General features: G+C 40.4%; 1 protein-coding gene across 3 annotated transcripts in view; it reads left to right on the top strand.

Moving 5' to 3' along the window:
• Positions 1-24095, top strand: part of TNFRSF11A (TNF receptor superfamily member 11a) — a 137588-nt gene that overhangs the window by 91483 nt on the left and 22010 nt on the right. For 2 of the 3 annotated variants that reach the window (XM_075585864.1, XM_075585861.1), the window contains 5 exons: positions 8039-8164; positions 17960-18103; positions 19421-19514; positions 22069-22160; positions 23681-23782. In XM_075585864.1, coding sequence (XP_075441979.1) covers positions 8152-8164; positions 17960-18103; positions 19421-19514; positions 22069-22160; positions 23681-23782 — 445 coding nt within the window. In that variant the 5' untranslated portion in view covers positions 8039-8151. The remainder of the gene's footprint in view (positions 1-8038; positions 8165-17959; positions 18104-19420; positions 19515-22068; positions 22161-23680; positions 23783-24095) is intronic. The other variant, XM_075585863.1, reaches the window with a different exon arrangement.

Below are 24095 nucleotides of genomic sequence, written 5' to 3'. Positions count from 1 at the left end.
CTTGGTATTGTAAGGGTTAGTTTGGTTTTAAATTGTCTTTTCTGGTTGTTACTTACAGTATATATTGATTTTGGTTTACTTGCTTGGTTAAAATACTTTTTGGTATTGTAGTGTGCATTATCCTTAGCGTTGTATACTGTAGGTGCCTTTAAACCCAGTAACCTACTGTATTGTGATTCACTTTGATTCTCCCTAGTGTTTTTTGAGTCACTATCCTTTTCATGTTTAGGGTTGACAGTGTGTGTCGTTCCCTAGTGCTGTTCATTAGTGTTTAAGGGTCCATGCCTCTTTTTTAAGTGTTTTTAAATCATGTACTGTTTATTCATCCCTTTTTGCACTGTGTCAAATAAATAAACAAATATATCAATTGCATACCTGAGTGCTCCCATACGGGTTACTTTTTTCTCTTTTCACTCACATACAGTATGTATATATATATATATATATATATATATATATATATATATATATATATATATATATATATATATATATATATATATATACAGTATATATACACAGTGTATATATGTATACTGTATATATATATATATATATATATATATATATGTATACAGTGTATATACTGTACAGTATATACAGTATTTATTTCTCTTCATGTCTTTATTTATTTATTTATTTATTTAGATTTATTTATTAATTGTGGGGCTGCTGTGCGTGATTTTTTTTTATTGGGGTTGAGGGGGGTGTTTGGCCCTTGGTGTGAGTTTACGACTTGCAGCAGCAGCAGCACAATTAATAAATAAATATAAATAAATAAATAAATAAATGACAATAAATACATTTGAAATACATTTTTATTGATAGTGTACATGTGCAGGGGGTCTCCGGAGCTGAACCGCGGTGGTTTTAGGTCTGGGGACCCCGTGCCCCCCGAGATACAGGCCCCTTTAGGGGGTGCCGGTATCCCTCTGCTCTGCTTGGTTAAACGCAGAGCACTCAGCACTCAGAAACACAGGCCAGCCAGATTGAAACACACACACAATAGGGGGAGGTTTTTTTTACATAGCTTGCAGGGAAGCTTAACGCACACACACAATAGGGGGATAGGGGGATAGGGGGAGGTTTTTTTTACATAGATTAGAGAGAAGGCAGGGCGTTTTAAAAGCGAGAATAGGGGGAGGGGGTTTTACATAGATTTTATTTATTTATTTATTTAGATTTATTTATTAATTGTGGGGCTGCTGTGCGTGAATTTTTTTTATTGGGGGTGAGGGGGGTGTTTGGCCCTTGGTGTGAGTTTACGACTTGCAGCAGCAGCAGCACAATTAATAAATAAATATAAATAAATAAATAAATAAATGACAATAAATACATTTGAAATACATTTTTATTGATAGTGTACATGTGCAGGGGGTCTCCGGAGCTGAAGCGCACAGGTTTTAGGTCTGGGGACCCCGTGCCCCCCGAGATACAGGCCCCTTTAGGGGGTGCCGGTATCCCTCTGCTCTGCTTGGTTAAACGCAGAGCACTCAGCACTCAGAAACACAGGCCAGCCAGATTGAAACACACACACAATAGGGGGAGGTTTTTTTTACATAGCTTGCAGGGAAGCTTAACGCACACACACAATAGGGGGATAGGGGGATAGGGGGAGGTTTTTTTTACATAGATTAGAGAGAAGGCAGGGCGTTTTAAAAGCGAGAATAGGGGGAGGGGGTTTTACATAGATTTTATTTATTTATTTATTTAGATTTATTTATTAATTGTGGGGCTGCTGTGCGTGAATTTTTTTTATTGGGGGTGAGGGGGGTGTTTGGCCCTTGGTGTGAGTTTACGACTTGCAGCAGCAGCAGCACAATTAATAAATAAATATAAATAAATAAATAAATAAATGACAATAAATACATTTGAAATACATTTTTATTGATAGTGTACATGTGCAGGGGGTCTCCGGAGCTGAAGCGCACAGGTTTTAGGTCTGGGGACCCCGTGCCCCCCGAGATACAGGCCCCTTTAGGGGGTGCCGGTATCCCTCTGCTCTGCTTGGTTTACAGGCCGCGATCACGTGATCGGGACCTTTAAACCAAGCAGAGGGCTACCGGCACCCCCTAAAGGGGCCTGTATCTCGGGGGGCACGGGGTCCCCAGACCTAAAACCACCGCGGTTCAGCTCCGGAGACCCCCTGCACATCTACACTATCAATAAAAATGTATTTCCAATGTATTTATTGTCATTTATTTATTTATTTTTTGGCGGCTGCTGTGTGTGTGTATTTTTTTATTGTGGGTAGCGGGAGGGTGGGTGAATGGGGTATTCGCCCCAACGATGGTTGGGGAGGGCTTGCGGGGGGGGGGGGGGGGGGTGGGGTAGCGGGAGGGCTTAACCCCTTCATGACCGTAGCGGTATTAACTGCTACGATCGTGAAGGGGTTAAGTGCACCCGCAACCCCCCCCCCCCTCCCGCAAGTCCTAAACTCACACCAAGGGCCAAATACCCCCCTCACCCATCCCCACTACACACAATAAAGCGGGCACGGTGGGTTAACCCCTTCATTGCCTTAGCGGCTATCCGCTATGGTAATGACGCAGCATTTTCCGTATTTTTAATAATATTGATCAGGAGCAGGGGGGTTCCCTGAGCATTAATTTCTGGCTCAGGGAACCCCCTGCTCACTGTACAATATTATTAAAATACAGAAATGATGCTTCTTTACCATAGCGCATAGACGCTAAGGTAAAGAACGAGTGTTTATTTATACTGTATATTGTATGTGTTTTATTGATAGTGTACATGTGCAGGGGGTCTCCAGAGCAGAAGCGCACAGGTTTCAGGTCTGGGGACCCCGTGCCCCCCGAGATACAGGCCCCTTTAGGGGGTGCCGGTATCCCTCTGCTCTGCTTGGTTTACAGGCCGCGGTCACGTGATCGGGGCTTTTAACGCAGAGCTGGATACCGGCACCCCCTAAAGGGGCCTGTATCTCGGGGGGCACGGGGTCCCCAGACCTAAAACCACCGCGGTTCAGCTCCGGAGACCCCCTGCACATCTACACTATCAATAAAAATGTATTTCAAATAATTTTTAATGTGTGGATGTTTGCGCAGAGAGAGAGCAGCGGATCTCTCTCTGCTGCAAACACATCTCGCCCCCGCCGCCCATACAGTACTGTAGTATCATTTATGTATGTGCATATACAGTACAGTACAGTACTGTATGTTAGGGCTTACAGGGGTTGTTGTTATACAGTATATATATATATATATATATATATATATATATATATATATATATATATACTGCATTACAATTCATTATAGGGGACGGCTTCACAGAGAATAGCTCGCAAGCGCCACCATGTGTATTTTGACGGCATTGCAGTATTGTAACCAGCCGGAATAAAAAGCTTAAATTCCTGCCGGAAAATAACGCAATGCACTCTGGCTGAAAAATATCAGAAACCTGAATACACCCGAGTATACCCGAATTCGCGGGACTAGCCGTGCTCGAATAAAGTGTGTCGCCAGTGTACAACAAAAGACAGAGCAGCCCAAAGCTACATCCAATATGACAAAAATACACAGTGAAATACGTACCTATATATTCTCTTGAAAAAGGGACATCTAGTTAAACCCTTTGGCCAAAGCATTATAAGCCTGCAAGTTTTTTTTTTTTTCCCGCTTGCTGGGATTGTGTGTGTTTAACTTTTTCCAGCTGGTCTCAGCTATATTGGAAGTTAGTGACCCATCCCCCCAGGGTTTAAGATCGCTCCTCCCCACATTCAAAGTAAGCAGGTCTTTTTCATGTTGCTGGGTTTGGACATATCCAATGTGATTATTCTTCCTCTAATTATAGAGGTAGTTTTGCTGCCTGGATGTGTTTCTTTGGTTTTGTTTGCAGGAACTATGCAGGCAAAAGCACAAAAATTTTCACAGGCAGACTCCGGGACCCCTTTGAACTTTAAGGGCCACCTCTACTCCCAACTTCTGACACCATATGTAAGAGATATGTGCAGAGGTATGCAATGGAGACCGTTTTTAAGGTGAAATTAAAATAAGGCTTTATTGCGCCTGTCCCTTTTAACACAGCAAACATATGAAAACAACAAACGCCTATCCCTGTGTAAGGGCTAACGTACTTCCCCAGTCCCTTTCTCCATGGCTGGAGGGATACTCCCATTACCACCCTATTCCCCAAAGTCTCAAGAGATACCTTAAAGCAGGTGGCCCTTCATGTCAGTGTCTGGTAGTTCCTGGGTCCCCTGTTTCCAGGAATATAGGTCTTTGGGTGTCTTGATTTCAGCAGAGCCTTTCTGCTCAAGACCTCTTTCCTCTTGTCAGCACCCTTGTGTACTGAGGAAAATCTCCTTCCTGTTTTTGGGAACAGGCTTTTTCACAGAGCGTCATTAGACAGGTCAAGTGGTTGATTGCAGGTGTGCAATTAACCAGCACACTGCTGGATTAGAGGCAAGCCTGTTAACAGGGATAAGACCCTGTTACAATTGGGGTTATGACAAGCCCAGGCTTGTTCCAGGTTGTGCTTGGCTTCAAAGAGAGCTTTATTGGGGGTGCCTCAGTATGGGCTTACTTAGAAAGGCTAGTTGGGTTGTATATGGCTGACAAGTTAAGGGCAGTGTCTGGAGACTTGGGAATAAAATATGGCCCTTGTGACAACTGTTTATAAACATGCTTTTTTTATAGCCAGCTTCAAGGCATTCTCTAGATGGTTCTGCAAGGTTCAAGGGGCGTGGCTACAGAAGGTATCAAACCAAGAGTGACTTTATTAAAAATGAGAATATCATGTGACGTCCCCTGCTGAACATGCTAAAAATTACGTGTGTATCCGTGGAACCGAGTCACACATAATGATTACAGACACGTCAGGTCTAGAAGGTACTAAGAGACAGATATTAATATTTCTCTTAAATTTAGGATTAAGATGTTCATATTTAGTCTCATTGTGTATCCGCCATGAGTGCCTGAATGCATTGATGTTACTCACATGTGTTTAAGTGTTAATAAACACACAGAATCCCAGCAAGCAAAAAAAATAAAAAATACCACATAATATATGTGTGTATATAAGTGTCAAAAGGAGTGCTGCTGGGCGTGGCCAAATGTATACAACAAAAGACAGCGAAGCCCAAAGCTACATCCAATAAGACAAAAATACACAGTGAAATACCAATATATTCTCTTGAAAATGGGTAATTTAGTTACTTGGCCAAAGCATTATAAGCCTGCAAGACACATCAAGGCATGATCAAATTTGCAGGTCCTAACACTACCTGATTAAAATTCTTATTTACCTCTATAATTAGAGGAAGGATAATCACATTGGATATGTCCAAACCCAGCAACATGAAAAAGACCTGCTTACTTTGAATGTGGGGAGGGGCGATCTTAAACCCTGGGGGGATGGGTCACTAACCTCCAATATAGCTGAGACCAGCTGGAAAAAGTTAAACACACACAATCCCAGCAAGCGAAAAAAAACAAAAACTTGCAGGCTTATAATGCTTTGGCCAAAGGGTTTAACTAGATGTCCCTTTTTCAAGAGAATATATAGGTACGTATTTCAATGTGTATTTTTGTCATATTGGATGTAGCTTTGGGCTGCTCTGTCTTTTGTTTTATACATTTGGCCACACCACTTCTTTTGACACTTATATGCATATATATATATTATGTGATGTTTTTTTTGAGGGGGGGGTTGAGCTTGCTGGGATTCTGTGTGTTTATTAACTTTTTCCAGCTGGTCTCAGCTGTATTGGAGGTTAGTGGCCTCTCCCCCCCCCCCCCCTCAGGGTTTAAGCTTGCTGGGTTTATGTGGTTGACATGAGAAGAAAGAATATTTAACTCTGAGCAAGGATTATGAAAGTTAGATCTCACCAGAGGAGTGTTTTGAATAAACACGTAAATCTCATTCCTGAACCGGTGCCCTCTCTGGGAGAACATATGACATAGGGTGATTATATCATTTTCTTTTATGTTATATCCTTTTTATTTTGGGAAACTGTTCTGCATTTATTTGTAATTGTATGTTTTCGTAATTCTTTTTCTGTAACGAGCACTGTATTTGTATATATTTTATAACATTTAATAAGTAATGCTTTGGGCTCTGAATGAACTGTGGCACACTCTGGGGAGAGTATTTACGTTTTCGGATACATTTTGCTACACTGATTTTTCTGTGTTAAAGGGTATAGTTTTTTCTATATTAAACAGGGACCTGGGGCCCTCGCAAATATTAACGTGACGTGACATCTCTTATTTGTATATCCCAGTGGGTGGAAGTGGATAGATATGATTTGCAATTGAGTAGGGGTTAATATTAATTCGCTGGAGGTACCTTGCGCCGGAGAAAGGTGAGTTGGCTAGAGTAGCCGTGTGTATTAACCCTGGTTGCATATCTAAGTCACGTGCTCACTTGTGTGCTGTTTGTGACGGTGGTATACTAGGACGGATTGAGGAGAGATCTCATTTGAGGGACCTTTGCGGAGGTGAAGAGTGGGGCAGCGTATGGGCTGCGTATTAACCCATGTCCCATATGCAGGTCGCATGCTCGCAGGGTGTCGTACAATCTGGATTTACAGGGAAGATCCATCCTCCTGATTGTGGTTTTAAGTGCTCCACTTTGTTGTACTTGACAGTACTCATGTGAGACTGCATTTTGAACATTTGGTGCAGCTCTGGTCACTAAGTAGAAGGAGGACAAGTGCAAACTTAAAAAGTAAAGGGAGGAACGGAAATGCTTTATGGCAAAGATTAAAATAGAATGACTTGTTTAGCTCTACAGACTGCAGCCTATAAATCTATAAATATTAATATTTAATTTATGTACGGCAAGTGTGGTATAGAACTGTGAAAAAAGGGTAGTAGGGAAAAAATAAAGAAAAGTCCATCAAGAGAACTCAATATGTTTATGAAATTAATGGTATGAATCAGTATGCTTTCAGTACACAAATGTATAAGCATATTATTTTCGCAGGTAAGGCACCATTTCATAACCATTCCTCCTCACTCCATTAAAAGTAAACAAACAATACAGCAATACTGCGCGCCACTTTAAAAAAATGTTTCTTCTAAAAAGAAAACAAAGATTCAAAAACACTACTGAGCCTTCCAATAATTACAGCTGTTTACCTCCATTTCCTACTCCTAATAACCTACAGATACCAGTAATGGCAACGTAACACTGTCTTGCTTATTAACACCCTAATTGTACTCCTGACGAAGCACGCAAGTGCGAAACATGTAGAGGTCACGTGAGGTTGCTGAGCGCGTTCTGATTGGTTGGACTGCGTACCACTGCAGATAAATTTAAAGACCTTGCACAGCTGGTGGTGTTCATTGTTCGTACCCATTGTAACATCACCCGTCGGCTGTGTATCCAGATCTCCCGTTTTGCGCCTTCCACATTGTACTTGTACATTTGTACGCTTCGCTATGTATTTCATGTTTGAATGTTTTGTACATTTTGACCTTTCGAGGGCTGATTTAAATCAATAAAAAAAACAACTTTATGCAAACTATTCATCTGTGCGCTTTGTGCTTTCTCTCATTCCTTATTAACACTTTGAGTGCCGAGGGGCCGCAGCACCAGAGTGGGCCACTGACCTTCTGGCTCAGCGCCGTCATGTGACCGCGATGGAATTGGAAATGGATGAGGAGAAGTCCTCCTTTACCAGTTTCCTATATTTCAGATTACGTCCATGGGAATGCAGATTGTGATAAAATCTGGGGGGGAAAGCACTCTTTTGGCATGGCGCACTCACTACATCATGGAGGCTCCTGGAGTGCCAGACCCCATAACGTAGTGAGTACGTCTTAGGGCACCCAATGGGTTAAATGTTGAATAAGCGGGAAGAGGCGGCACTTCACCAAACCAATATGATAACTTGGCAATGGACTTTTTAAAGGTGGTCCTCTCTGTCGGGGGTGCTCAACTCCCCCTGCTCTGTTATTTGTGTTGTCAGGTAGAAAGTGTTTACAGACATCAGTAGGGTATAATTATAGCATCCTGATAAACTGAAGCACGTGTTCACTGTTATTTTTTTTTCTCTTCAATTTGAAACTAGGGACTTACTTGTCTTCTAAATGCACGGCCACCTCAGACACAGCTTGTAACCCATGTGGTCCAAATGAATACTTGGAGATCTGGAACGAATATCACCAATGCTCACGACAAGTGATGTGTGACGTGGGTAAGTGATGCTAGAAACAACCAATTGCTGTAGCACAGACAGATTACAAACAAACGTTAGGGGATCAGTGTTCTAGTGTTTTTCTTTAAGAAGTTACGTGCCATAGGAATGTGCTGTATGTTGACCATTACAAGGACTGCTCTCTAGTCCAGCCCAGGGCCGCTTTATACATTAGGCCGACTAGGCACAGTGCCTAGTCGGCCTACAAACCTTTTAGGGCCTACAAACCTTTTAGGGCCTACAATATTTCACGTGAAAAAAGACCTAAACAAAATAAATCACAGAATAAGAGAAAACAGCACATTTTTATTTAAAATGCCTTCGAAGTATCGATACCTTTAAATATCGAAAATAAAGTATTGATGCCAAATATCGCTAGTATCGAAAGAAACAAGCAAACGATGAAATGAGCATAAAAATGAGTAAAAATATCAGAAACACAGGCCTCCAGAGATAAAAGTCCTTATGTCCTACGAAGGTCTTAAAATGGCCCTGGTCCAGCCACGTCCCCTTTGCACAGCATCTGTGACCTATCAAAGCATTCACAGAGAGATACAAGTGCTGAATTGGAAGAGGGCAACGTCTTTCACGTTAGCAGGAAGAGGAGGGCTCCGCGGACATGTGATCAGCCAAACAGTGAACACATGACCCCGCACCCCTACTTCTGGAAGCGTCCTCAGAACTGAAGGGGTTAATATAGCGGCTGTTTCTCTCTACTCATACAAACATGCTAACAATCGCTTTGAGTGAAGCCTTAACCCTTTCCGGTCGAATATCGGAGTATATCCGACAAAATAGTTTTGTACTTAAAAGGTCCAATGTCGGATTTCCCCGGCATTCTCCCCGCATTCTCCCCGCAGCATTACTGACCCCCCGCCTTCCCCCCAAGCCCGGCAGCTGATCGCGACCCCCCTACCCTCCCTTCCCCTCCCCCTTCCTCCCCCCCCAAAGCCCAGCACTGAAGCTTAAATTAAATTAGACCTACTGGTGTACTTAATGTAAATTAATTGGACCGCAAAGGGTTAATGAGGCATTTTATGGCTGCTGAGTTCCAGTTCCCAGAACAATGATCGTGGGTTGGTGTCAGCAGTGACATTTTCTAATCTAGTAGGCAGGGAGTTTTTTTTCATTTGTGTCACACCCAGTAATTTGGCACTTTGTCACCTCAAAACATTACTTTAACAATAAATAGGAAATATAGCAAAAACGGTACCATATTATACAGTACTTGCATGACCTGCTACATACTGTAGACATGCATTTGTACTTTTTTTTGTTGTTGAGAGATTCAGCAATGTGTTGGCTGGGTACTGTGTGTATATGCAGTATACACATTCTAACCACCAACTAATGACAGGACTGCAATTAATGTCATTTTTAGATGATACCCTTCTGGGCAGTAAGGGCCAAGTGCATTCTCCTCATTGAAGGGTAGAGGTGAGTGCAGATTTGCAAAACTGTCCAAAAAGTCGCAAAGAAAATGAGAGAAATTCACAAAAGATCAAGTGTGACCATCTCGCTTCACAATGAAAATTTGCCGCAAAGCGGCACACATTTATAGGGTCTTCAGCAACCGTTTATCTAGTTGGTGTTTTTTTGCAGACATTTTTGTGAAGTTTTGTGGGTTTTTGCAAAGCGAGGATGAAGTTGAATAATACTGCACTTTATGTTACAAAATGAACACTTTTGAAGCAAGCATTTTCAGCGTTGCAAATTTCCTAAAAAGTTTTCACCATCTTTCTGATGCTGTATGAAGGGAGGCGAGTCTGACACAAAGATGTTTCTTAAAGTACATTTCGTATAATAGCTCAGCACACAATTAGGAGTAAGGATAGTATGGCGCTGCCCTCGTGTGATGAAGACAGGACCCTAGTCTGGATAAATGATCTCTCCTGAAGCACTAGTATCCCTACTTCATTCTCACAACATTCAAACTGATGCACTTTCCATTTCCCGCGCTCTAGTTCCATCTTCGAGCAGCACTTTCCTGTTATTGCCTTTCTGTGGCTTAGTGTCGGCTTCTTTCTTTGTTAGCAGTTAGCCAACGTAAGCATGTTACAAAATATCTTTATCCTCAGACAAGATCAAGTATCCATAGATCTTGTGCATTTCATGCAGCTGTATTTGCCTGTATCTTGATGAAATACTTTGCTTATCTTCCTCAAACCAACCCTATACTGCATTAAAACATTAACCCATCCCTTGCTAGTCCATGCTTGCACACTCTGATCATATTACTCAGTCTCTCTCTTATGGTGGTCCAAAGTCCAACACAGTAATCCCTGGTTGTTTAAATCCCCTGCGTCGCCTTGGCCAATAGGAGCAGCAATGGATGATGTTGCAGCTTTCTATTGTCTTGCATATCGTGGGAGTTGTAAACTGCCATTTTGTTTCCCCTGTTGGTGACGGTAACCATGGCTAGGTTTACAGGTATGCATCTCGGGAAGCAGGGGTTCTTGAAGCTTAAACTAATGTGTTTCAGCCCCAAAGACCTCCTGCTTCCCAACTATGTAAAAACAAAAGGGGTGTAGAGGAGGAGACGAGTAGAGGGAACTGCTCCTTTAAATATAACATGAGCTCTTGCTAAATGTTGCTACTCTAGATCAAAGATTACTGTAACAAAATAATAAATTGTACTTTTAAGTTCTTGAGTGCAGAATAATGTTTCGGAAGAAATGTAATGAATTTTCAAAGCATTTAAAGGTACTATCCATCCAAACTGAACTAATAGTAGTGGGGTGTTTAATAGGTTAAATGTACAGTTTGACACCTTCTTAAAAGAAAAAAAGAAATGTGACCAGTATGAGTGTTTTTACATAGGTATTAAACTTCTCATGTTTTTGTGGTAACCAAATGCTTTAGAGAGTTTTTCCAATCTTTAAGTCTGTAATTTATTTTTGTGATAAAACTTTAATTGGTGTTTCCGTGTGATAATGCCCCGATTGGTATTATTGCAGATTAATGATTAACCCCCTATCAGTCAGTCCTCAAAGCTACACTTAATGTTTTTTTTCTGTTCTATGTGTAACCTATGTTTCCCCACCCTACGGTGCTACCTGTTGGTTCACAGGAAGGCCCTGAGTGTCCGCCGGTGGTAGTGGGGACGAACAGGACAGGCTTTAGGGTCTTTCTCAGTTCTTCACTCGGTGCAGCGCCTCCATCCCCTCAGGCCCCAACAGAACTGGGTGCAGTCCCTGCAGGAAAGCTCTCTGGTACTCCCCCTGATTAACTGCACTCTAAGGCAGGAGTATATGAAACAGGAAGTCTTTATTCTTCAAAGTACAGCATAGAACAGGTACACTTGGATGGATCCCTGGACTCAACCCAGGGAGATTGAGGCCCCAAAAGGTCTATCCCTAGCTCCCTTATTCCCTAGTAAATAAGGCAGGGGTGCGCAAACTGGGGTGCGCTAGATTTTTTTTGGGGGGGGGGGGTGCGGCAGTTATAGAGGTCCAGCGCTCTCCCCGCAGGTATTTAAATTAAATCCCGGGGGACCGTGCGAGGCCTCTATAACACACTTACCTTCCAGCGACACGTCGTCATGGTAACCCGGCATCAAATTATGCCGTGGGGTCACGTGATCTCACGTTACCATGGCAACGTGACGTCACATGATCCCGCGAGTCATTTGACGCCGGGGCCGAGCAGCAGATGGGGGGGGGGGGGCAAGGCGCAGAGGAGAGCAGGAAAGTGTGCGCACGGGGAAAAGTTAGCGCACCCCAGAAAGGGGTAGTTGCCCCACTCTCCTAAGGGAGAAGGTCTCTCCAACACTCAACAGAACCAGAGCTGAACTCAACTACTAAATGTAGGCTCTGCAGCTCCTTTTGTACCCACGGGGAAGGTCTTAGGTCTGAGCCCCTGATAGGGCAGCACATAGACCCTAAACCCGCCCCCCCCTGTCACTCAAGGGAGCTGCTTACCGCAAGGCAAAACCCAGATTAACCCCAACACTGCCTGCACTGTTACCAGGGATTGTGTGTTAGGCAGGGTATCCAAGAGAATATATGGCTACATATGTAAAATAATTATTACGCCATTTTTGGCCAAACAGACAAAAGTAAGCAGCTAATAAGTATGAATTTAGCAGCCCCCCAAAAATAACATTTAAAACAAAGATAACATTTGAACCAAAAAAGTTACCTAGAAGAAGAATATTTTTAAGAAAGAAAATTACTCTGATAATTTATTTACATTTTGTGGCTGTTCCATTAAAGCAACATTAACAAATAGGTGAACAGATGAGATGAAAATATCGATAGATTTAAATAGATGTAGCTTTGGTATGGTGTTAGAAAAACACTGCACAAAAACAGTCTTTCTTGTGGTTGTAATAGGCAGTGGGGTCTGGGTTTGACATTTATCATATCAAATTTTTCTATCCTCTCCTCTGCCTCACCACTTTAGAAAAAGCCCTATTTCGGTGTCTGGATAGCTGTAAGGCCAAGACTCACTTATGTCATGTTGTTAGAAGATATGTGTGCTAAATTAGTGTATAAAAAGCACTGTGCCACAAATACAATAATAAATACAGTGCAAATGACCTTAAAGTCCTGTGTGTTGAACAGGGCCGCCAACAGAAATCGTGGTGCCCGGGACAAACATTTTAAGCAGGGCCCCCCCCCGTGTCGACGGTATTGCCCGCCACCGCCCCCCCCCCCCCATTTCACACCTCACGAGCCCCCTCTCTTTCCCCCCCCCCCATCCCGTGTATTTCTTTCCCTTCCGTCTCACCCCATCCCACGCTCCCGCCTCGCATGTATTTCTCTCCCCTGCTTCTCAATCTTACTCGCCCCTTTTCCTCACTCACCCCCTCTCCTCTCCCTCCGTCAATTACTTCACGCTCACTCATTCCGCTCCCCCCACACACAATTCCCCCCACACACAATTCCCCCCACACACAATTCCCTCCACACACAATTCCCCCCACAAGATACTGTATATGCCAAAAAACTTCCCACCCAATGCAAAAAACTTCCCACCCCCAAATACTTTTAAAAAAAAATCCCCACCTCCCACGTATATACAACCTCCCCCCCAAATGCATACAAAAACCCCACCCACCCACTGTATATATATATATATATATATATATATATATATATATATATATATATATATCCCCCAATCCATATAACAAATACCCCAAGCCCCCCCAATCCATATAACAAATACCCCAAGCCCCCACAATCCATATAACAAATACCCCAAGCCCCCCCAATCCATATAACAAATACCCCAAGCCCCCACAATCCATATAACAAATACCCCAAGCCCCCCAATCCATATAACAAATACCCCAACATCCCCAATACATATAAAAAAATACCACAATACATATACATATTTATATATATTAAAAAAATCAGACTTACCTGCGGGGGGGGGGGGGGGGGGGGGGGGGGAGGGAGCGCTGCGTGCCGGTGCCTGCGGGTAGTGGCGACAGTGCTGGGGGGGCGATGCTGGGGGGAGGCCGATACGGGGGTGTCCCGCGGCTGCGGGGGGTGCCTTAACCCACCCTATTTCTAGCGCTGCCAAGAGTTTATTTTTTTAATTAACTGGCGCCAGGCCGCGCAGGGGGCCCGAGCGGCCGGGCCCCCCTGACCCACGTGGCCCGGGCCACCAGTGCCCTTTGTCCCTCGCTGTTGGCGGCCCTGGTGTTGAAGTCCAAAGAGCTGCCTTGAAAAGTCAAGCTGGCTGTCTGACAACCAGTTAGTACAACTGTGAAAAACAGACCTTTTGGGCGCTTGGATAACAGAGTGAATAAATTCCTATAAGGAGTGTCTTAATTCCTTTGGATCCGCTGTAGGTCTTCACACCTCAGGAAATAGGAGACAAAAGAAACACAGAACATGCCACCATAATGTGTTATCATTTAGACATAGAGATGTCCAATAATCAGGGATTTTGACAGAGAATACTGAATAGTTTAAAATGTAATAATCCTCTCAAGGAATTTAATAAAAATAAAATGAAAATAAAAAGACTGCATCACACAATCTATCATGAAACATACACTAATACACTTGTGCATATAAATGCGCTTGTACTTCAGTCCATATCATGACATATGGTGTATAAAGATATGAAACTGCTTGTCTCCGTCGGGTAGAAAAATCAGAATCCTACTTACAGACCGTAACTAAGACATGAGCCTTAGTTAGTGGTAATTCATCAGCACTCCTGAGTCAGTCAGTGGGACTTCAGTCCAACCGGTAGGATGCATGGCTCCGACGCGTTTCGAGACTCGATGTCGCGGGTCACTTCCTTGGGGTATACACTAGAGGCTGTTGTTAGGCTATTTAACTGCCCACTGGGGGCGAATCTGGTGCTCTGGCGGCGCTTCATAGATGATCTAATCTTCATTTGGAAGGGATCTTCCCATGAATTAGAACTGTTTAAAACTTATTTGAACACCAGGAATAACATGAACCTGCATTTCACATTTAAACAGTAAGGAGACTATTGAATTTTTAGATCTCCAGAGATTATATATTATATATATAATTCTCTACATAGTAAGACCTTTTACAAAGAGGCACAGGCGAATAACTATCTCTCCCCCCCCCCCCGATGACAGATGATAAGACTCAAAAGAAACTGTTCAAACCCAGACGTCTTTAAAGAACAGGCAGAATCATTAAAGCAAACATTTTTAGACAGAGATTATAATCGAGCAATGCTTTATGCAACTATACAGAAGGTGAGTGAGATTACCAGAACAACACTTTTGGAGTATAAATTAGATGATGATAAATCTAGAAGGAGTGACAGTGGTATTTGTCACACAATATAACTCAATGGCACCACAAATCATCAGGACATTTCAGAAATACTGGGGTTTGTTAAGAAGGGATGTACATTTAAGAGAACATCTGAAAGAAAAACCTGACATTTATTTCAGGAGGGCGAATAATTAAAAAACAAGACTTTCTCCCAGTTGCCATCTAACCAGCTTGACAAGTCCAGATCGGCATAATATCAAGGGATACTATACATGTGCTAAATGTGTAGCTTGCAAGTATAGTATCAAGGCAAAAAAATTCAAATCAAATATTACTAGTAAAGAATATATAATTCAATCACTTATAAATTGCCACAGCAAATATGTGGTATACCTGCTTGAATGCCCGTGCGGCCTACAATATGTAGGCTGCACGAGCAGACCTTTACAAAGACGTCTGGGAGAACATATAAATACAGTAACATCAAAAAGGGATTAGTCACTCACAATGTGTCTAATCATTTTAAATAAACATATTCACAAAGTCCAGAAGGACTAAAGTATCATGCTTTTTAGTGTACTATAGTATGCTGTGGGGAGGAGATAGGCTAAATCAAATTTCACGAAGAGAATCCTATTGGATCTTTGAATTAAAAGCATTGTCTCCTCAAGGACTCAGCGTTGAGTTTGATTTAGCAGCATTCCTGAAGTAAAGATTCCATTTCAATATCAATAGGAATAATCATTCCCCCTGTGAAATTATGGTTCTGTAATAAATCATTTAAAAATAGTTGTTTGGCATTCAAGATCATTTAAAAATAGTTGTTTGGCATTCAAGAACAAATATTTCTAATATTGATTATTTATCTGTTATTCCTATCCATATTTATTAACAAGAGTGTAGAATACAATATTACATATGGGCTGATAAGTCTCATCTGTCTATACCATTTATGGTATATAGGTTCCAATACTATGTTCACTAATAATATTTGGTATATTAGTCATGTTATTACCATCATTTGCCCTGTAGGTATTAATAAGGCCAATACATACAACTCACTTACTTTATATCTGCGGCACATTTATTGTGCTTATTATTATATATTGCTTATTACTTTGTTTTTATTTTGTTATTCCCTGTTTAATCTGTATTTGTGGATGTTGTATGACATCATTTGATCTCTGATATCCATTCTGTGCGAAAGTAATTGATATCTGTATCCAATTTAAGATCATAATACCTGTATTGAATGTTAAAGGTCACAGAAAATGAAGGTATATATCCAATGTCTCATATTGAACATATGAAATTGAGCAGTCAACTATAAGCGTATATTTTTAAGAGGACATGGAAAGGACTGCCTAAATTACTATCACAGTTCCATAACTATACACCACCTGTAATCATTTATTGGATGGCTTAAATAGCCTAACAGCCTCTAGTGCATAACCCAAGGAAGAGACCTGTGACATTGAGTCTCGAAACACGTAGGATTTGTTGCACAGTGCGGAAACCGTACCTGAAGGAGCATTGTGGTGACGTCATCGGGAGAGGAGGAGCAGGCGGTGAGTCAGAGGAGTCGGAGCCTTGCGTCCTACCGGATGGACTGAAGTCCCACTGACTGACTCAGGAGCGCTGATGAATTACCACTAACTAAGGCTCATGTCCTAGTTACGGTCTGTAAGTAGGATTGCAATTTTTCTACCTGAAGGAGACAAGCAGTTTCATATCTTTATACACCATATGTCATGATATGGACTGAAGTACAAGCGCATTTATATGCACAAGTGTATTAGTGTATGTTTCATGCTAGATTGTGTGATGCAGTCTTTTTATTTTCATTTTGTTCTTATTAAATTCATTGAGAGGATTATTGAATTTTATACTATTCAGTATTCTCTGTCGAAATCCCTGATTATTGGACATCTCTATATCTAATGATAACACATTATGGTGGCATGTTCTGTGTTTCTTTTGTCTCCTATTTCCTGAGGTGTGAAGACCTACAGCGGATCCAAAGGAATTAAGACACTCCTTAAAGGAATTTATTCACTCTGTTATCCAATGTTGTTAGACGATAACACAATGTTATGCTACATGAATAGAAAGAGAAAAAGCAGCTGTACGGTTGTATTGAAGGGCTTAGAGTTACATTTAATGTTAGTTAGATCTGCTGCTTTATGGAAGCAACCTTCTGTATTACATTACTCAATGGAGAGAGTAGGGGAAAAGATAATTGAGTAAAACTGCTCTGTTTTTACCTCCGAAAAATTGCTAGTTCTGTTGCGCATAGCTCCCATCGTCCTTGGCAACTTCCTGATAAAACATTTCCGATAATAGCGATAACCTCCTTATTAATTGCCTAGCACCAAGTGATGTTACTTTCAGCCACATTGTCTTCCTGAGAAGTATGGCATATAGCAGCTAAGCTAAGGTCCCAGAGGTCAGACAAGAGTGCTCATGCTCCAGGAGATCACTTAGTGCACAAAACATAAGAAAACAGATACAGTATCAATAAATATACTGTGCACATGAAATGTTTTTAAGGGGAAATAAAAAATAAACTTTTATTAGCCGGTGGGTTTAAACAATTTATGGTTCAGCAAAAATAGGGTTTAAAGGAAAACAAACAAAATAAGGATAACTCCCATAGGGAGCACTGACTAGACCACACCCTATCTATCGTTTGGAGGGCTAGGCCCCTTACCAATAACAGTCAGGTAAACAGTTCACTTTACCTTCGGGCCCCGGCTTCCTCCGTGAGGAGGGGGGGAAAGAGTCCCAGTACAGACTTCTCTCCACAGTGATCCAGTATCTTCCTGGGTGAGAGAGAAATAGTTCCTGTGTGATCTCTTCAGCAGTTCAGGGTATGTCCCTGGACTAGAGATCTCCTGCACTGACTGCTGCAGGCTTTATAAAGGAGTAACGAGCCAGCTGAGCAGGTTAATCAGGACCATCTGCTCTGAATTAACCTGCTGGGCTCAAGCTCTCCACACAGGCATTCCAGCTAAGCTATTTATAAAGGGAAGGCACATACCCTGTTACATATACCATATGTTTTCTTTCACAGGGAAAGCTTTAGTGGAGGTTCATCATGGGAACAGTACATTTCAACGGCAGTGCATCTGCAAATCCGGATACCACTTGAATACTGACTATGAGATTTGTATGAGGAATACAGAATGTGGTCCTGGTTTGGGAGTAAAGCATCCTGGTAAGACTGTCTGGATGGTTATCTCCTCTACTAAAAGAAAGAGGAAGAGATTGCAACTCAATTACTGAACAATTGGGAAGAGATAATAATAATAATATTATCCAAAGGATTATATGTTCCACCTTCTAAATTTAATTTAGAAAGACTAAATATGAATTTCTTAGGATTGGGGAACTTCTTCAGATATGTTTGCAGTGTGTCTTTTTGTAATATTGGAAGTGGCTCTGGGCTCCCTTTGTGTTTTGTGTTTTGTATTATAATATCCTTTATATATATATATATATATATATATATATATATATATATATATATCCTCTTTCCAGGTAATATTTACCATGAGTCGCCCAATTTGGGGATTTTAATATTATTGTGTTATGTATATTTGTATCATTGTCACTGTTGATTAATACGAAGTAAATGTTATTATTTTTGCGTCTTTGAGAATAAATACCCATTCTAGTGTGTCATTTGGAAGGGAGTATTATTTAACTCCTATAATGGGACAATTGATTACCCTGACTAATATAGTCTACTAAACTTATTATACTCTGAGTGCAGTAACCTGGGATCTGGTGTTGACGATGTGTTAACACCTGTTGTTTTTCTTTTTATATATATATATATATATATATATATATATATATATCCCAGTGCACCTTAGTAATTATTTGCATGTATTACGTAGAGCACTGAGTAATTCTATAGGTTAAATAATTGCTTGTCCAATGTTTTCAGCTGATATGATTTTTTCTTACGCATTGTAATGGAGAATATACACTGCATATCAACCATACAACAATTGGAAACCTTGTTCTAAGATAGACAGACACACACACACACACACACACACACAATCTAAATGTGACAATACATATTGGATACGTCTTCACAAAACATCTTATACACATCTTGTATACTGTACATAGTATCACAGTAATGATTACTAAAGATCCATACATAATCAACTAAAGATGAAAACAATATTCTCACCTTGCAGGGGGTATATATCTAACAGAGAAAACATCCATAAAATCGACTTGTCTACAGACCAAGATTTTGTGGAAAAGTTTGGTCTACACTTACAGTATCAACCGTGAGGTCTCATGTACTGGGTGTACCAGATACTACAGATACTACAGAGAAATTAACTTTCAACTGACCTTGAATAAATTGTATTTAAGCACTGCAAGTTTATACGTACCAACATTCAGAGACATTGCATTGAATGATTGTGGGATAAACCTTGTTCCTCAGCTCTGCCTTCTCTTTGTCCAAACGCATGTCTTTAATAATTATCCGATTGTTCTTTTCCTGCAGCTACTGCAAAAGAAGATACTCTATGTATAACCTGCCCCATAGGATATTTCTCAAACTCTTCCTCCACCACAGAAGAGTGCAAACCCTGGGCCAAGTATGTTCATTATATTGTATATAACATCATATCGAGTAGCCATAGAACAATTCATTATTTTATTTACTGGACCAACTAAACAGATTTAAGATTGTTGAAATCACCTAATATTAGCACAGTGTTATGCAATCTTTTGGCAACAAAAAAAAATACCTCCAAATATTTAAGTGATACACTTAATACAGAAACTTAAAGTTCAACTACCAGATTGTTCAAACTAAAATGCTACACTATTAAATGAGTGATATTTGTGCTCATATTGAGAATTGTAATTGTGTGAATTGGAGAGCTAGCTTCTCATTGACCAGGAGAGTTATGCTTATGTATATTAACATTGGAGTTGCTTTACATAATACAAGATACCTCTGCCACAGAAGTAATTTCTAATAGAACTTGATAGTTATTTTTAAATACAGTACAGTGCTGAAGTAAAAAAAATAAAAAATAAAATACCGCAGCTCAAAGTAACACAAGACTGTGGAAAGCAATGCAGTTTGTATGCTAAGATCATAAGTGGCATTAATAGGAGAGCAATTAGCCCCTTCAGTGTCCATTCACATACACTCATACTGTATGTGGTAACAATTAGGAGCCTATGGCCCATAGTTTATAAAATGTGATAGTGCTGATTGGTGCAACCGCACAGAAAAAGCCCCATTCACTTTAATGAGGCTTTCCATTTGGTAGCGCCGAATCAGCGCTTTCACACTATAAAATAAAGCCAATGTATCGAAACAATTTTTTTAAATCAAAGAAAGCCACTTTTACTCTGTACTCTATGCTGTGCCTTAATTATTAAGACATACTGTACCTGGTTTAACCTGTGTACATACTGTGTATGCTTGCGAATGTCATAGGAGGAGTTGCAACATTGTAATGAGACGTGCCAAATGTTGTGTCTCTTTCGCCGTTATTTTATTTTCCTTTTCTGGTACTACATTTTTATAATACTATGGGAAAGGGGAAGGATAGGGGGATGGGATAGAAAGAAACTCCTGCATCAGCTTAACAACTGTGTGTATAAGCAGAGGTGCAATAGGGATGAATAGCATATAAACAACAAAAGAAAAAGAATGCCTAGAGAATGCACTCACTGTCTAATGAATAGTGTAATAATTAGTATAAAAGTAAAAAAATACCTTTAATTTATAGTATTTTAAAATGGTGGAAATAGAATTGGCAAAAGTTAATTAATGACCAATTCTAGTAGACAACACACTTAATAATAAACACACCAAAATAAAGCAGGGTTAAACTATATTAATGTGTTGTCCCTAATGGATACAGTATATTCTACAACTGAAGAGTCTAGTGAGAAATAACCCAGTTGGTAACGTTTAGACCAACTAGTATAGGCTTATTCCAAGACTAATATCCAAATATTTATTCTTAAACCCCGGATTATTAATAAACCCAGAGCACTAGATCCCTTAATAGGGACAAACCAATAGGACAACAGATAAAAACTTTTTATCAAAAAAAAAAACTGCTTAAAAAAACCCCCACATATAGCGTATCCACAATCTAGGTACCCTAGATGTGTGGTCACAAACACACATGGGGCGTATATCCAGTCCAGATACTTCTGGCTATATAAAAACCATTGACCGGTTATTCCATTAGAGTCATTTAGTTGTGGAAGCGTTATAAATCAGGTATATATTGGTTACCTGTTGTTAATCAGTAACACAAATACAGTATACTAACAGGCAACAGTCATAATCCAATGTCATACATGCCTTGGAATATAATTAAACCTCATAATAGTTTTTACTCATTAACTCTGTTCTAATCAGGGACACAAACCACCTATTCCCCATGCCGATCAAAAGGTAGTAGTGGCAATACAGATAGAGATATTACAACTGTCCAATGGTCTCATATTAATAGCTGTAAACACAGCTCGCAGCAAACACGCCATCAATGTGTTTTAATGCCTAGAGGCACAGATCTCAAGTCCGCATCAGATTCTAGCCTCATATTCTTGCGACAAAGATAAACACATTTGATTTTAACTCTTAAAGTGAAATGTCATGATGGTATCAATATTGCCTGATCAGCCCTGCTTTATTTTGGTGTGCTTATTATTAAGTGTGTTGTCTACTAGAATTGGTCATGAATTAACTTTTACCTATTCTGTTTCCACCATTTTAAAATACTATAAATTAAAGGTATTTTTTACTTTTATACTAATTATTACACGATTCATTAGACAGCGAGCGCATTCTCTAGGGATTCTTTTTCTTTTGTTGTTTATATACCACATTTTTAACCAGGTCTAATGATCTGAGTGAGATGTTAGTCAAGATGCAGCCACAGTATGAAAACATAAACACAATTAATTTTGTTTTCCAAACTAAATGATTCTTTGCGACGGTACACTGACACGCATCATGTTTAGTAAGCTGCTGGCTTTTATTTAGGATTTAGAATTTTACTTTATGTGTTTATTATTTTACTGTGTATATTCGCTGGGTTTTTTACATAATATTTAATCTATACGGAAGTGTTAGTACAAATTGGAATCCAGCACATTCTGTGTCTTCTCTTGCAGCTGCACAGAAGTAGGACTCCTGCAGCTTGATCTTGGTACAAACCATTCAGATGTTCTTTGTGATCACAAAGATCGCTCCAACCTAACTGGAAGTACGTGTCAAACATTTGCAGATAATATAATAAAATATGTTTTCAAACAGACAGTCTAGAAAGTGGATGTATCGAGAGAAAAAAAATAATATATATAAATATCTTGTTTTGTAACAAAACTAATTTTACTTATTTGTAACTATAACTAGTCAGGATAATGTGCATGATTTTGTAGTGGAAAGTATGTACTTTGGTGTTCTTCTTTTTAAATCATCAGTCCCACTTATCTAACTAAAATAACATTTTGAAAACAACTCAATCAATGTCGCTGAGTCCCTTGAACAAATGTAATCACCCTTAAGGGAGTGGAAAAATATTTAATAAACAAATCCAATTTTGGATTCATTAATTAAGGTCTAGGTTAGAACTCTGACTTCCAAGTCTAATATTTCTGCATTACACAGCAAGAAGAATATACTGCTATGAGTACCTTAACTATTTCAGGATAAGCTGAACGTACATTTGTAAGAACTGTACCTTCATTGCTGCGTAGTAATGTGTCTCCAGCAGTGAGGGGGTTAGGTATAGAAATACATACCTCTATGAGCACAATATGATTGAGGTTACATATTTAGCATATACATAATTTAAATGTATAATGACAGTATGCAATAAAAGTTTTGACCATTTCTGTGCCTTCTGGCTCCTTGGTCATGTGAGGACAAGTGTAGTGATCACATAACCCTAAAATGCCCCCTAACTTCAGAAACAGAATAGAAAGTCCTTCTCTTCCATTCCGATTGCAATCTTAGCTCAGTGAGAGATGAGGTATCGATCTCCTCTACAAACGTGTAAAATAACCTTGAATCAGGGTCAGTGAGATGGCCGTGCCATCGGTGCCACTGTGCCGAGCCCAGTGGGTACTGAGGCCCTGCGCTCTCCCCCACGACAAGGAAACTGATTGCTGGGGTAGAGTGCGTGGCCTCTGTAACTCTTATCTTCTCCAACGACATCTCTCCCTACATGATCCTGTAGTCATGTCTCTGTGACGTCAAATGGCGTTGCGTTGCCATGACAACTGGAGGTCACGTGATGTAGTGCGCCGCATGACAAAGGGACGCCCTGTGGCGCTGCGTTGCCACGACAACATAATGCCTCATAGTGCTATGATGTTGGACGTCATGGAGAAATGATGACGGGACCATGCAGGAGGAGATGCCGCCGGAGAAGGTAAGAGCCAAGGCCCTGCACATTTCCCTGCACCGAGCCCAGCAAACATCCCAGCTGGCCCTGATATGATGCTAGGCCAGCAGCATAACCTATGAAGTTGACCCAAAATCATGGGGCACACAGAGGGTTAAAACAAAGCTTCCTATGACACATCAGTCATTATGTTGTATGTCAAAAATCTAACCTGTGATGGAATACCAGTTCCAGATGCAGTCTCAGTGAGCCAAGAAAAACCTTTAAAACTGATCCCACTTGCAGTTGTGCGCAAACTGTTTTATAGTTTAGACTTAGATATTAGGACCTTCTTGTCTGAATATTATTTTTATGATGGCTATCATTTTGTTCTGCAGAGACAGTGAAGGCCATCCTCGGGATTATTTCATTCATCTTGTTATTAGCGATGAGCGTAAGCTGTATTGTGTATTACAGGAAGAAACTGAAAGAGCTGACAGGTATTACGTGTTGATTTTTTCCTCCTCTTCATGATCTGTGTGTTTGTTTCCTACTATCCATGTTTCAATGAAACATTTGAGGCTTTTGTATTAGAGTCTACTTTGGGTGGGAGATTCCCATTCATGCTTTAGCCACTGATTTATTTTATCACTTGTTATGCTGTCTATCAGGACTCTTCCAACAGTTCTCCAATGAGCCAGATCACAAAAAACATAAGAGTTGAAGGGTCAACGCTTTGTATAATATAATTTTACACACATTTAAAAACGTGGAAATTATAATATTTCAAAATTTTGCAAGAATGTATAACAT

Source organism: Ascaphus truei, chromosome 2, assembly GCF_040206685.1.
Source record: "Ascaphus truei isolate aAscTru1 chromosome 2, aAscTru1.hap1, whole genome shotgun sequence".
NCBI lineage: Eukaryota > Metazoa > Chordata > Amphibia > Anura > Ascaphidae > Ascaphus > Ascaphus truei.
The sequence above is the reverse complement of the archived record's forward strand: the minus strand, read 5'-3'. Positions and strand labels throughout refer to the sequence as shown.